This window comes from Lepidochelys kempii, chromosome 2, assembly GCF_965140265.1.
Source record: "Lepidochelys kempii isolate rLepKem1 chromosome 2, rLepKem1.hap2, whole genome shotgun sequence".
In the NCBI taxonomy this organism is placed as follows: Eukaryota; Metazoa; Chordata; order Testudines; family Cheloniidae; genus Lepidochelys; species Lepidochelys kempii.
In genome coordinates this window covers 69,910,773-69,925,233 of record NC_133257.1, presented here as the reverse complement: position 1 = coordinate 69,925,233, position 14,461 = coordinate 69,910,773, and the positions used below count along the sequence as shown (strand labels likewise).

Here is a 14,461-nt window from a genome sequence, read left to right as displayed (position 1 = left end):
GCCCGCATGCCTGGCAGTGGGTAAACTCGGTTGTGTCCCAGGAAACGGGCGCAGTCACAATCCACATAATCCACGGACACGCGCTATACCGCGTGGGGTGCAAACCAGCCACCTAGGGTGACCAGATAGCAAGTGTGAAAAATCAGGACAGGGGGTCGGGGGTAACAGGCGCCTATATAAGAAAAAAAGCCCCAAATACCAGGACTGTCTCTATAAAATCGGGACATCTGGTCACCCTCCAGCACTCCCTTTCCCCTGTCTCACCAACCAACCCCGCTTCCGCTCCGCATTGCTTCCGCTCCTTACCTGCCCTCCCCCCACACAGCCGCGTCGCGACAGTTGGGAGGGGGAGGGGGTTCCGGCTGCCGTAAAGCGAGGCGCACGGCCCAGCGTCGCAGGCTGCGGGTGGGCGGCTGCCGCTTGTGCCCTTGCAGGTCCGGGGCGTGCGCGGCCGCGAGCGGCCATGGCAGCCGCGTCGCGGGGCGGTGGCCCCAAGGCGATGGAGCTACTCCGGGCCCTGCCCAGGGTCAGCCTGGTCAACCTGAGGCCCAACCCCGGCGCCAAGAAATCGGTGAGTGCCGGGCGTAGGAGGCCCGGGGCGGGCTCGGCCCCGGCCTTGGCTCTCCGAGAACGAGGCACGGCCCGCCGGGCCCGCTCCCCCGCCCCGCCCGCTCCCCCGCCCCGCCCCAGGTACCTGGGCGGCCTCAGCTGCTCAGCGCTGAGCCCCGCGTGTTGCAGGATCCGCGCCAGCCTGGGCCGGCCCCTGAGCCCCGGGACCGACCGTCTCTTGCGTGCGCAGGCTGGCCCCGAAGAGCTTTCGGTGGTGCGGGGCCTTGGCGTTCAACAGCCACGAAGCTGGCTTAAAAAATCATGACGTGCTTTGGCCTTCAGGGTTCGTGCTTTTTTTGGGTCCTCTGCCCAGCGATGAGACTGTGTATTCGCCCCAGTGAAAGGTGAAATTCTCCTGTATTGTCTTGACTACAGGACGTGGAATGCTAACAGATAAATGTTAAAGGTGCTAAAGACTTCTGCTGGTACAGCTGCACGCGCCTGACCAATATAGGTATGCCAGCAGACGTCTGTCATGTAGATGTAGCCGTCAGTTTCAGTTTGAGGAAAATTTGCATGCTTGAAACTGCATCATCAGTGCAAAACCTTAATGTAGATGTTTTCCTCGAGTGCGGTATGCCCACATCAGAGGGTTTGGATTGATTGAACTACCTTAATGCATTGGTGCAAACTTTTGAAACCTTTCCTAATGAGGATGAACACAAAAGCCTCAATCCTGAAATCGGATCTGTGTGGGTGAGCCCCGGTTGACTTTTATGGGGTTGTGCTCAGGGATTCATTAGCAGGATTTGAGTCAAATCCTTTACAATAAAATTTGAAAGAGAGCTGCACTATTAACTTGACTGTTTCCTCTTGTCTCCCCACCTCTTCTATTGTGCCCCTTAATTGTGTGTGTGTAGGGGGGGGTGACTTACAAGAAGCTAACATAAGAAGTGTAAATTGTTGGTAATTCATGTATTTGAAAATGTCAGATTCACAGTTCTCAGATGGTTAGAGATCAAGGCATCTGAAACCAATCTAAAGCCCCAACCCTGCAGACTGTTCTGTGTAAGAGTCCAACTATGCAGAGTAGCTGATTTTTATAATACCTAATGTTATGCTATCTAAACTTATTGAGTAAAATTAATGTGAAAAATACCAATTGCATTATTTAATGGTAGCTTATTTAAATTCTACTATCCTTTCTACTATCCTGACTACTATCCACATTATTTAATACATTAAAATAGCCTGAATTAACTAACAGACACCAAATAAAAATAAAATGGGTTTTACTTGGTTCCCTGTGTAACAGATGCAAACTGAGAACGCAATGAAAGGTAGTAAGAAAATGTGAAATGAATGACCAATACCTTTGCATTAAGGTAGTTCTATCAATCCAAACCTTCTGATGTGGGCATACCACACTAGAGGAAAACATCTACATTAAGGTTCTGCACTGGTGATGCTGTTTCAAGCGTGCAAATTTTCCTCAAACTGAAACTGACGGCTACATTTACATGACAGATGTTTACCTATGGTAAATGAGCTTCTATTTTATAAATAGTATTTCTGGTGTAAATAACTCAATATTAATAAACAGTGAACAGCAAGTCAGTGACACAAGGGAAAATAAGGTTTAAATGATTCACCTGGGCTCCGTGCTGCACCCTCAGGGTCCTGGCTCCCCACTCTCCTCCAGGAGAACAGTAGCCAACCAGACTCTGGGTGCAGATCTCCCTCCTGGAGGCAAGAAGTCCTGGGTTGCTGTCCCCTCCCCTTCCAGTGGGGAGCTGTGCAAAGCTGAGAGCCCCAGCTCTCAGACCCCCCATGCTGTACCTCTTCAGTTGGTGGAAATGGTCTTGGTGAGGACACGCACCACTGACAGAAGGAGGTTAGTACGGACATCAGCCATTGCAGTAATTACTGCGGTGGCTTCAAGTTGACCTAACATAGGTCAATTTGAGATTATAGTGTAGACATGCCCTCAGATGGGGGTGGGGAATCTCAGTAGTTTATCGTTCAAGAGAAAGTATCTAACTCTCAGACCTACAATAATACCTAATCTCTCTTATATAGCACTTTTCATTTGTTGATTTCAAAATGCTTCGCAATCTTTTGAATAGGAGTACTTGTGGCACCTTAGAGACTAACAAATTTATTAGAGCATAAGCTTTCGTGGGCTACAGCCCACTTCGTTGGATGCATAGAATGAAACATATAGTAAGAAGATTATATATACACATACAGAGAAGGTGGAAGTTGCCATACAAACTGCAAGAGGCTAATTAAGATGAGCTATTATCAGCATAGAGTCAATAGATGTAATTTCCCTATGTTAAGTATCCTCACACCTTCTTGTCGACTGTCTAAATGGGTTATCTTCATTATCACTACAAAAGTTTTTTTTTCTCCTGCTGATAATAGCTCATCTTAATTAATTAGCCTCTTACAATTTGTATGGCAATTTCCACCTTCTCTGTATGTAAATAAAAATCTTCTTACTATCATTCAATGCATCCGATGAAGTGGGCTGTAGCCCACGAAAGCTTATGCTCTAATACATTTGTTTAGGCTCTAAGGTGCCACAAGTACTCCTGTTCTTTTTGCAGATACAGACTAACATGGCTGCTACTCTGAAACCAATCTTTTGAATGTATTTATTCAATACCTCACAATACCTCCAAGAGGTAGGGAAGTACTGTTATCCTCATTTTACAGAGAGGGAAACTGAGACACAGAAAGGCTAAGTGATTTTCCTACCATCACACAGGAAGTCTGTGGTGGAGCAAGGAATTGAAGTTGGGTCTCCCAGTCCTGGACTAGTGCTGTAACTATTGAACCATCCTTGCTTGCTAACAAAATGTTAGAGGTGAGAGGAAAATATAGTACCATATGGCGATGCTACAGAAGTTACAGCGCTGCTAGTGCAGATTCTCTAAGCTGACAGATAAGAGGTCTCCTATCAACTTAATTACTTCAGCTCTCCCACCTACATAGCGCTGTCCACACTGGCACTTAGGCTGGTGTAACGTACGTCGCTCAGGGTGTGTGTGGCTTATTTACACCCCTGAGCGACATAACTTAAACCAAAATAAGCTGTCGTGTGTACATACTCTTACTCTAGCTTTGCACATATCCATGTAGACTTTCAAACCATTTGAATGGGTAACTATCTAAAATCACATTTTGTTTAATATTCCCTCCTGTAATTAAGTTTAGCATTTCCACTTCTTTCTTACCAGTCTTGCCCAGTTCATTGGAGAACAGTCTTCTATTTCCTCAGAATGTACATTGCCAGAGCTTATGTATCCATAGTGTAATTAACTGAATTTATGAATTATTGCTTTCAAGGAAAAAAGACGTGGCCGTGGAAGACATGGAGGTAAGAAAAGTGGTCGAGGTCATAAAGGACAAAGACAAAGAGGAAATCGCCCCCGATTGGGCTTTGAGGGTGGCCAGACTCCATTTTACTTGATTATTCCAAAATATGGGTATAATGAAGGACACAGGTAAGTTTGCTTTCTAGATTTATTTTAAGTGGAATGTCATTCACTTTTATCTTTCTTCTGAAGTGTCAGTCGAAATCTAATTTTGTGAATGCAGCCTGAACATATGAGACAGTCTCTCCTTTCAGTTAGTCATCTGTTTTTCCCCCAAGTACCCTCCTCTTCCCCTTGTCACTTTCTGTAATTTTGAATCCATTAGTCTTTCTCATTTCTCTGCCATCTTCTGAACCACCCTTCCCTTCATTATCTGCCCTCCGTATTGATGACTCCCTGGTTACAGCCTTCTGCCCTCTTTTCCATACTTGACTGCTCTGTCTGTTTCTCTTTCATCTGTATCTTCCCTATCACTCCTCGTGCTCAGCTCTTGCTCTCTCTCCACCTTTATCTCCACTTGTGCACTCACTCGCCTTAATCTGAAGCCTATTGAAAGACTCCCAGGGACCCTAGTGGGCTTTGGATCAACCCCATGGCGTTCAACATCTCTACAAGATCACCTGCTCTTCATTCAGCTCTTGGCCAACCAATCCTACTTATTCACTTCCACACCTCTAATCAGGGTAACTTTTTCCCATTTTTGATGATAAACTCAAAAGAGTATAAAGAAAAGGAGTACTTGTGGCACCTTTAGAGACTAACAGATTTATTTGAGTATAAGCTTTCGTGAGCTACAGCTCACTTCATCGGATGCATTCAGTGGAAAATACAGTGGGGAGATAGAGAACATGAAACAATGGGTTTCATACATACTGTAAAGAGAGTGATCAGGTAAGGTGAGCTATTACCAACAGGAGAGTGGGGTGGGGGGGAACCTTTTGTAGTGATAATCAAGGTGGGCCATTTCCAGCAGTTGACAAGAACGTCTGAGGAACAGTGGGGGGGGGGGCGGGAGAAGGGGGAATAAACATGGGGAAATACATTTACTTTGTGTAATGACCCATCCACTCCCAGTCTTTATTCAAGCCTAAATTAATTGTATCCAGCTTGCAAATTAATTCCAATTCAGCAGTCTCTCTGAGTCTTTTTTTGAAGTGTTTTTTTTGTTGTTGTTGAAGAATTGCCACTTTTAGGTCTGTAATTGAGTGACCAAAGAGATTGAAAAGGAGTACTAGTGGCACCTTAGAGACTAACCAATTTATTTGAGCATAATGCATCCGATGAAGTGAGCTGTAGCTCACGAAAGCTTATGCTCAAATAAATTGGTTAGTCTCTAAGGTGCCACTAGTGCTCCTTTTCTTTTTGCGAATACAGACTAACACAGCTGCTACTCTGTCAAAGAGAAACCTGTCAAAGAGATTGAAGTGTTCCCTGACTGGTTTTTGAATGTTATAATTCTTGATGTCTGATTTGTGTCCATTGATTCTTTTATGTAGAGACTGTCCAGTTTGGCCAATGTGCATGATGGCATATATCACATTGGTAGATGTGCAGGTGAATGAGCCTCTGGTAGTGTAGCTGATGTGATTAGGCCCTATGATGGTGTCCCCTGAACAGATATGTGGACACAGTTGGCAACAGGTTTTGTTTAAGGATAGGTTCTGTTGTGTGGTTGCTGGTGAGTATTTGCTTCAGGTTGGGGGGCTGTCTGTAAGCAAGGACTGGCCTTTCTCCCAAGAGTGTGGCATCAAAATCTAGCTACAGTACTGCAGGTGAGGCCTCACAAGAGCCAGGTAGAACGGAACAGTTACCTCACATGTCTTGCATAGTACGGTCCTATTAATACACCACAGAGTGATATTAAGCTTTTTTGCAACTGCATCACATTGTTGGCTCATATTCAACTTGTGATTCATAATAGCCCCCAGAGCCTTTTCAGCAGTACTTCCACCTAGCTAGTTATTCCCCATTTTGCAGTTAATGCATTTGTTTTTTAGTTCTGAAGTATAGAACTTTGGACTTGTCTTTATTGAATTTCATTTTGTTGCTTTCAGACCAATTCTCCAACTTAATAGGGTCCTTTTGAATTCTAGTCCTCTCCTCCAAAGGGCTTGCAACCCCTCTCAGGTTTGTGTCATCTGAAGATTTTTATAAACATACTCTCCACTCCATTATCCAAGTCATTAATTAAAATATCGAACAGTACTGGACCCAGGACAGACCCTGTGGGACCCACTAGATACACACCCCACCCCCTACATTCCCCCAGTTTGACAGTGAAGTGTTGATAACTACTCTTTGAGTACAGTCTTTCAACCAGTTGTGCACCCACCTTATTGTAACTTAATCCACATTTCCTTATAAGAATGTCATATGAGACTGTCAAAAGCTTTACTGAAATCTAGATAAATCACATCTATAGCTTCCTCCATATCTAGTAGGCCAGTAACTCTCTCAAAGAAGGAAATTTGGTTGGTTTGGCATGGTTTGTTCTTAAAAGATCCATGACTGCTATTATTTATAACCCTGTTATCCTATAGGTACCTACAAATTGTTTAATAATTTATTCCAGTATCTTCCCAGGTATCAAAGTTAGGCTGACTGATCTATAACTACCCAGCTCCTAGTTATTTATTCCTCTCCCTTTTTTTAAAAGATATGTACTATGTTTGCCCTTTTTCAACCCTCGGGGACCTCATGAGTTCTCAAAGATAATTGGTAATGGTTCTGAGGTTACTTCAGTTAGTTCCTTAAGTACCCTAGAATGGATTTCATCAGGCCCTGCTGACTTGAATACATCTAATTTACCTAAATATTCTTTAACCTGTTCTTTATCTACTTTAGCGTGTCCTCCTTTCCCCTTGTTGTTAATATTAATTGTGTTGAGTATCTGATCACCATTGACCTTTTCAGAGAAGACTGAAGCAAAATAGGCATTAAACTCCTCAGTCGTCTTGATGTCCTCTGTTGTTAGCTCTCCTTGTCTGTTAAGTAGTGGACCTACATGTTCCTGTCTGTTTGTCTTTCTCCTCATGAATTTATAAAACTTTGTATTGCCTTTTGTGTCCTTAGCTAGGTTTAACTCATTTTGTGTCTTGGACTATGTCTACACTAGCACTTTTGTCAGTAAAACTTCTGTTGGTCAGTAGTGTGAAAAAAAACACGCACCCCTGACCAGCATAAGTTTCATTGACAAAAGCACTAGTGTGGACAGTGCTATGTCAGCGAGAGACGCTACCAGTGCTCGTTGGGGGTGGTTTAAGTAAGCTGACTGGAAAGTTCTCTCCTGTTGATATAGAGTGGCTTCATGGGAAACCTTACAGTGATACAGCTGTGCCACTATAATGTCTGTAGTGTAGACATAGCCTTAGCCTTTCTGATTTTGTCCATTCACACTTGCATTATTCTTTTTTCCCATCTTTAGCAATGTTCAAAACCATTGTCCCTGTCAACTTCTGCACCCTTCTCTCTGCCCATAGTTTTGCTAACTTCCTTAACAGCAAAATTCACTGGATCCAGCTGAAATGTCCTACTCCATACTTTTTTCATTTCATCTTACACCCTGTGCTTTGCCTATGCATCCTGCTTTTCCTACTCCTCCCATTGGCATTTGTGTGCCTTTTCCATGACTTGTCCTTGCTTTTGGAACACCCTTCCTCTTCCAGTGGGGCAATTGTCCTCAAACGCTACAGATACTTTCTCACAATCCACTTCTGTCAGTCATTGATCTACACTTCACTGCTATCTGTTTTTATTTTTTGCCTTATTCTGTTGCTCCAATTAAAAATAAATCAGAACTTACAGGTTTCATGCACAACATGAAACCCATGTTTCTCCTTGTCTGTCTTCATTTCTTGTGTAATTTGGTGTTTGCGCTGTTTGGGTCCATGACTTTCTTGTAATTCTGTAAAGGGTAATACAAATATTAGTGCCATACATTTGCAATAGTGGCAAACATATGCCACAGTTTTAGCCAATATGGGCCATGTGATATATTGCATGTGTTTAACTCCTTCACCCCGGAGCTGTCTCTAATCTGTGCTGTGTATAAAGTCTTACTAAATATGTAGTTTGATTTTTATGGTATTGATACTGACTTCGGTGAATATTCATGTGTATGTTTCTATTCTGTGGAATGACGTGTAGGTAGCAGACTTGTTTTCATTACTGAAGGTTTTCTGTGTATATGCCTATTAAGTGAATTTAATATGTGGTTAGTGTTGACATTTGATTAGCATTATGAAAACTTGTTTTAAGCAAGTTGCTTTCTTGATGCTATTTGGAAATAAAGATTATCTTCCTCCCCCTAATTTACCTTACCATGAAAGTGGATGAGCAGCACTTTCCACAGGTGGTTAGATAGTGACTTCCTGAATCAGCAGTCCAAAACAGGGAATGCTGAAGAACAGTTAAAACTAGGAATTTCTCATTAATGTTAAATTTATCTTGTAAACTGCCTTTTTAATGAAAAATGATCCAGTCTTCTAAGTGACAGAAGATTCACAATAACTTGTGTTGTACAGTAAAATAATAGCAAAGTAAATTAGCAATGTGGTAAAAGAGCCTGTTCTTGTAACTCTACAGCTGTTCCAAGAAACATATCCTGTATTTAGAAATATAATTTTTGCCAAAATACAAGTAAATGGCCTCTTTGTAACTTGTGGTTAAAATACATTTACCTCATCTCTGAATATCCTCTCACAAAAAGGTACTTTGTAATCTTGTGTAAATGTTGATATTTGCCTAAATCCAAGCCCAAACTATTGGAAAATGTGTTTCCAGTTTATTCTTACATGATAATAAAGGCCAAACACCGTTAAGTGTTTACTGGTGATATACTTATTGTGCATATGTAATCAAACAAAATTTCCTTCCCATATTTACAGTATTCTTCCTGTTCTTAATCTCTGTCTCAGTCCCCATGTATAAAAAGGAGTGAAAATACTTCCAGGGCTTGAAAAATGTATGCTGGGTATCGGAAGTCACAGCCTACCAGCCATAGTGAAAAATATATATGCCACTATACTGCCTGTAGGTTACAGGAATAAAAGAGTTGTATATTTTAAATATTCTGCTCCATTTAATTGTAATACTCAGCTTTCTGTTTCATTTGGTTGTTAGAAATATAACTTAGCCAAAATCTTGAATATATTATTTAATGAATTTCACAGGTATTTAAATATATCCATTCAAGTATCTGACTAATTATACAACTCACTGAATAACAGAGACAAGTATTTGAACACAGGTGAAAATCAAGTTATTCAGCCAGCCTGCTCTACTTTCTTTCCCTTTTAGCCCCATTCCTTTTTTTAAGTTGATGGCTCTTGGCTGCAATCTTCCTGCTTCCCTTGAGTGTGTGGTGGAATAGACTTGGCAAGCTGGTCAGCTGATTAGTCGTATAATGTCAGTTGTCTGATTAACTGACTACCTATTATTTGACTTATCAAATATTCCAGCAAGAATGCCCTGATGTAATGGCTGGCCTACTTTTTTGATTACGTCATAGTGCTATTCTTTAGCTTTTTTTTCCTATTGTGCTTCACATTTTTCTGAGTAAAAATAACTTGAGTTGAGTAGCTTGGGTTTTTTTGTCATTAGGCATAAGTATTTAGCTAAGGCTAAGCTTATTGGAGACCATAAAGTCTTACTCCTTTGTTACTGTTATAGTAAATTAGTGCTTTAAAATATTTGACCATTTTTTATATTATTTGACCAATCAAATGCCCAACCAAATGGGGAATGGATGTTTACTCAATATTTCCTTATGTTGTAAGGTGATAAGAGGGATAAATCATTAATATTTGTGAGGTGTTTGCTTACAATAAGCACAGTAGAAAAGCAATGAAATAAAATTGTCAGATGGACATAAACCCAGAAAGAGCTCACATTGGAGTAGAATACTAAAGATTCTTTGCATATGCTTGAATGTCATTGAGTCAGATTCTCATGTGTCAATAAGGCTGATGAGTCAGACTCATAGGAGAAGGTGGTTGTCTAAAATCTTCTTGACTTGCCAAGGATCATTCAAACTTTCTGATTTCTTCTTCAGAATAACACTTAGCCTCTTCCTCTAGAACCCAGACAGTCTGTGCAACTTAAGCTGACTAGCTGCTGGGGATGTTACTTTGATGTGAATTGAACCCAGTGATAGCCAGTTGTAGTGTTTGGTTTCCTATTTTATAAAAGGGGAATAAAATGTACTTATGGATGGGTCTATTCTTAAACCACATTACTTGGAACATTTAGGAAAGGATGGAAAACGGAAAAAAGTATTGTCGTTCATTTGTCTCTTAACCAACTAAACCTGGAAGCTTGTTTCACTCTGCAAACTATGCTGAATTTCAGCTTCATATTTTGAAATCCTAATCTTCTTTGCCTTTTCTCCAGCTACAGGCGCCAGTATCACCCCCTCAGTCTTCAAAAGCTGCAATACCTTATTGACTTGGGTAGAGTGGACCCCACTCAACCGATCGATTTAACCCAGCTCACCAATGCCAGAGGTGTGACAATACAGCCACTCAAAAGGGATTATGGTGTCCAACTAGTGGAGATGGTATGTCTGAAATACACTACCAGGAGAATAATTAATAATAATGTAGAGCCTCAGTTTTTTGTTTGGTTCCCCTCTCTCCTGGAAGCGTGACTACTTTTCTAAGCCAGTTTTATGTTTCCAAATGGAAGACTAATTAAATTCGTAATACTAAATCCACTAGAGGGCACTATGTATTCATGAAAAGCTGGACAGTGTGTTATGATTTGCAAGATGTTATTTTTTTCAATTGGAAGAGGAGTTAAAATTGTTAAATCATGTAATGGGATATTGTAGAATTGTGACCCAACTTAGTTTTTGTATTTCATATTTGATACTCTGTAGGGATGGATAAATATAGCTACCAAAATATTCAATTTATGTTTAATCTAAGCACGTGCTGTAACTTGCAGGGTGTGGATATCTTTTCAGCAAAAGTAAATATTGAAGTACAGATGGCATCTGAGTTAGCCATTGCTGCAATTGAAAAAAATGGTGGTGTTGTTACGACAGGCTTCTATGATCCACGGAGTTTGGGTAAGAATTCCCCCTCATCTCCCTGCTTCTTTTCTTTGGTGGAATGGTGGTGGTGGTTTAAAATCTAAATCCTAAATGTAGACCGCTTTGGAAAGAGTCAGTCATTCGTTCTTTTTGAAGGTCCAGTAGGAGCTGCATAAATCAATGCAGTCTAATAGAGCCCTGCTAGAAAATTATCCTCCCTCAAAAGCAGTACTTGCTCAGTTTTCCATTATTTACTATTTGCCTATCAGCCCTACCCAGTCATTGATGCTATATAAATTATTCAGTGCAGGGAAAAAACTACATATAAGGAGTTTGCAGATTTGGGGTGTAAGGTTGCTTTGAGGGGGTTGGGAGGAACCTGTTAAACTAGCTGAATTCTGCAGGTTTGTTTTTGTTTTGTTCTTTGTTTGTTTTTGTTTTTACAATTGTATCTAACATTATGTCCATATTAGATGTGTGGAAAATATTGACAATGAAAGTTGAAGCGCTTGACCACTCTGTTTAAAAATAAATAAATAAATTAAAAATTCTAACAAAAGTGGGTTTATATTCCTGGCACTCCTCTTTTAGGAAAACAATACATTGGGGGAGGAGGGGAAGAAGAAGAGCCAATTCAAAGGAAATTATGAATTTGAAATGTATGTTTAGATTGTGGAAGTGATTTTTTTTGTTTGAAATAGCCATTTTATTATGAAAACAAAATTTGAGGAGCATGGAATCACCTCATACAAAATAACTATTGCTTTTTTACAAAGTTTCAGTGAAGAGTGTGGTTTCTGCTTGGCTTGAGTCTGTATCTTGCCCAACATTTACATGTACAATCTATCGTATTAATGGCGGTTGCATGCATGAACTGGAGGCTAGATGTGATCCTTATTGAGTGAATTGTATTATCTTGGCCTTGTCCATTTTTTCTAAACCAACCAAAAAAACCCAGAACATTTCAGTTAATAATAAATAAATTCTGGACTGTTCTCATCCTTGGGGATGTTCCCAATAAATTGTTTGGCATTTGTAAAGAGAAATTCTTATTAGGGCAATACATTTGAGAGCGTTCTCCATAAGCTGAAAATAAACAGCCCTGATATATGCAGTGTTGCAGTTGTGTTGGTCCCAGGATATTAGAAAGACAAGGTGGGGAGGTAATGTCTTTTATTGGACCAACTTCTGTTGATCATCCACCTTGTCTCTCTAGCCCTGATATAACAGTCCTAACCTACAAGCAAGACCTTTAAATACATGGTAGTATTACTGTACCATATCTTTCTTTCCAAAGCAGGCATGCTATACATATTTAAAACATTTTTTTCTTAAAACAGTGGTTCATGCAGATGGTTATAAATCGGGAATATAAATCAGTTTTTCCTTTTAAACAATATTTTTGACTGATTCATTTGGTTTATTGCATTTGTACAACTTCATTGATGTCTGGTATCCCAGAACAAGAAAATATGGAGAGAGTTGTCTCTAGTTTTCCTCCTTTCCCCTGCATGAATTTGTGGCAGTTAAATAATCTAGCAAGAGACTTCAGGCATATGTTGTACTTGTCTTTTGAGGAAAGGAGGCATCATCTAATGCTTTTGAACCTTGATTATGACGTACTATCCCTAATTCTTTCTCTCCTTTGCTTGCCTGTAGAGATTTTGTGCAAGCCAATACCATTTTTTCTGCGTGGCCAGCCTATTCCAAAGCGAATGCTTCCACCTGAAGATCTCGTCCGTTACTACACAGATGCCAGGAATCGTGGGTATCTAGCAGATCCATCAAAGATTCCAGAAGCCAGGCTTGAACTCGCCAAGAAATATGGTTATGTTTTGCCAGACATAAGTAAAGATGAACTTTTCCAAATGCTAAGCACACGCAAGGACCCTAGACAGATTTTCTTTGGTCTTGCTCCAGGTTGGGTGGTAAACATGAGTGAAAAGAAAATCCTAAAACCAACAGACGAGAGGTTGCTAAGATACTATAGCTCATGAATTCTGAGACAACTGCAGATGTACAGGAAACATCTGGATATGAAATAATGGATTAGAAGTGAGGTTTGTTTTTTAAAACACATTCTTATTGTACTAGTCAAAACATTAATATACATTTGTGATTGGGTAATGCTACAGGTACATCTCTTTTCTATATTGAGTCATAATACCATGTAGTGAAGAGAATACTCTTTCAAGAATAAAATACACATTCTAACACATTTTTCTCTTGCTGTCATTTGCCACTTGTTTCTTTGATAAAAAATATTCTGATGCTGATCTTATTCTAGAGAATGCTAGTCGAAGGAATAGGTTGTACCAATAATTTTAGCTTTCACTTATTCCTCTATCCCAATTTTTTACCTTGACTTTCAACTAACATTTTACGACTTCTTAAAAAAAAAAAGTAGCAAAACGTATCTTAGTGTTTTAATCAATGTGTTATATAAAACTGAATCCTTAACACCTTTGTGAGAAAGATCAGTATTATTCCCATTTTACAGCTAGTGTTTCTGAAGCACCAAGAGATTAAATAACTTTTCCACAGCCAAAGTGGTGACTTAATTTGACCAATGTGTGTCTAATCAGGATTTTCTGAATTAAACTAAAATGCTATCAATAGAAAATCCAGGCACAAGTAAAAATGTATACAAAAACCAGTATCGGCAGATGTAGCTATTATAGCCACTGGCTGTAGAGCAGATGTATGTGTATTAAAATCAGGAGTTTAAGGCTAGGAAGGCTGATATAGCGGATGGGACACTGAAGTAGGACTACATTTCTAGCTCAGCAACAAAAATAATGTACAACTCTGGGCAAACCAGTTAATCTGCCCTGTGCCTCAATTCACCATATCTAAAATGGGAATAATTCTTCCCTATTTCTCAGGGGTAGTGTTAGACTAAACATCAGTAATGATTGTGAGACACATGGATACCAGGGTGATGAGGGCCATAAGGACCTAAAATAGAAGAGCGAGAAATGATATCGGAAGTTGCAGAAATTCAAGTGTGGAACAGATAGCATGAGAGATTTGTTCTGAAGTTTCAGGATTTCACTAAGTGATTTTACATCCTCCCAGCGGGGAGTAGCTGAAAATTATAATTAAAACTGAAGCTAGCTAACTAGCTAGTTAAGAAATTTAATTTTCATCCGGTGGGAAACCCATATTTTATCACTCTCCCTTGTCCTGAATTGGCTCACTTCTCCTGAGCTAAGGGCAGGGAGTTTCTGCCTTTTGTCCCAAGTAGTACAATGAACCTTGGGACTTAAGTTCATCAATAAAGGCTTGATCCAACTTCCACTAAGTTGATGGAAAGATTCTCATCTATTGTAATGGAAGTTAGATAAGGCCTAAATAAGGAGAAGCTGTTGGATATCTCTGCAGAGAAGAAAAGGAAACATGCCTGAAAGAAAGTCTGGAAGACCAAGAGACGGCGTGCTGGAACAATTTGTATAGTGGGGGTGCTGAGAGCCATTGAACCAAACTAAACCCTGTA

The 14,461-nt window shown here is 40.3% G+C and overlaps 2 protein-coding genes across 4 annotated transcripts in view; one reads left to right on the top strand and one right to left on the bottom strand.

Moving 5' to 3' along the window:
* The window catches only part of LYPLA1 (lysophospholipase 1), a 43,445-nt gene extending 42,640 nt beyond the window's left edge, over nt 1-805 (bottom strand). Inside the window, exon 1 of one of the 3 annotated variants that reach the window (XM_073331175.1) lies at nt 695-805. Coding sequence is in view for 2 of the 3 variants with exons in the window: in XM_073331172.1 (XP_073187273.1) it covers nt 307-465 (159 nt within the window). In the remaining variant the exon portion in view is untranslated. Of the gene's footprint in view, nt 1-306; nt 632-694 lie in introns of those variants that run through there. The other 2 variants (XM_073331172.1, XM_073331170.1) reach the window with 2 other exon arrangements.
* On the top strand, nt 332-13,183 carry MRPL15 (mitochondrial ribosomal protein L15). The gene is made up of 5 exons (XM_073331157.1): nt 332-571; nt 3,904-4,061; nt 10,323-10,488; nt 10,878-11,001; nt 12,625-13,183. The coding sequence occupies exons 1-5, from the start codon at nt 464-466 to the stop codon at nt 12,960-12,962; spliced, it is 894 nt and encodes a 297-aa protein (XP_073187258.1). The 5' UTR covers nt 332-463; the 3' UTR covers nt 12,963-13,183.
* The last annotated feature ends 1,278 nt before the right edge of the window (nt 13,184-14,461 follow it).

Bases quoted from the DNA above. Each gene is read 5' to 3' on its own strand.
- MRPL15 (XM_073331157.1), top strand. From the start codon at position 464: ATGGCAGCCGCGTCGCGGGGCGGTGGCCCCAAGGCGATGGAGCTACTC. The intron at 4,062-10,322 runs GTAAGTTTGCTT...CCTTTTCTCCAG, and splicing joins GGGTATAATGAAGGACACAG to CTACAGGCGCCAGTATCACC. The intron at 10,489-10,877 runs GTATGTCTGAAA...TGTAACTTGCAG, and splicing joins GTGTCCAACTAGTGGAGATG to GGTGTGGATATCTTTTCAGC.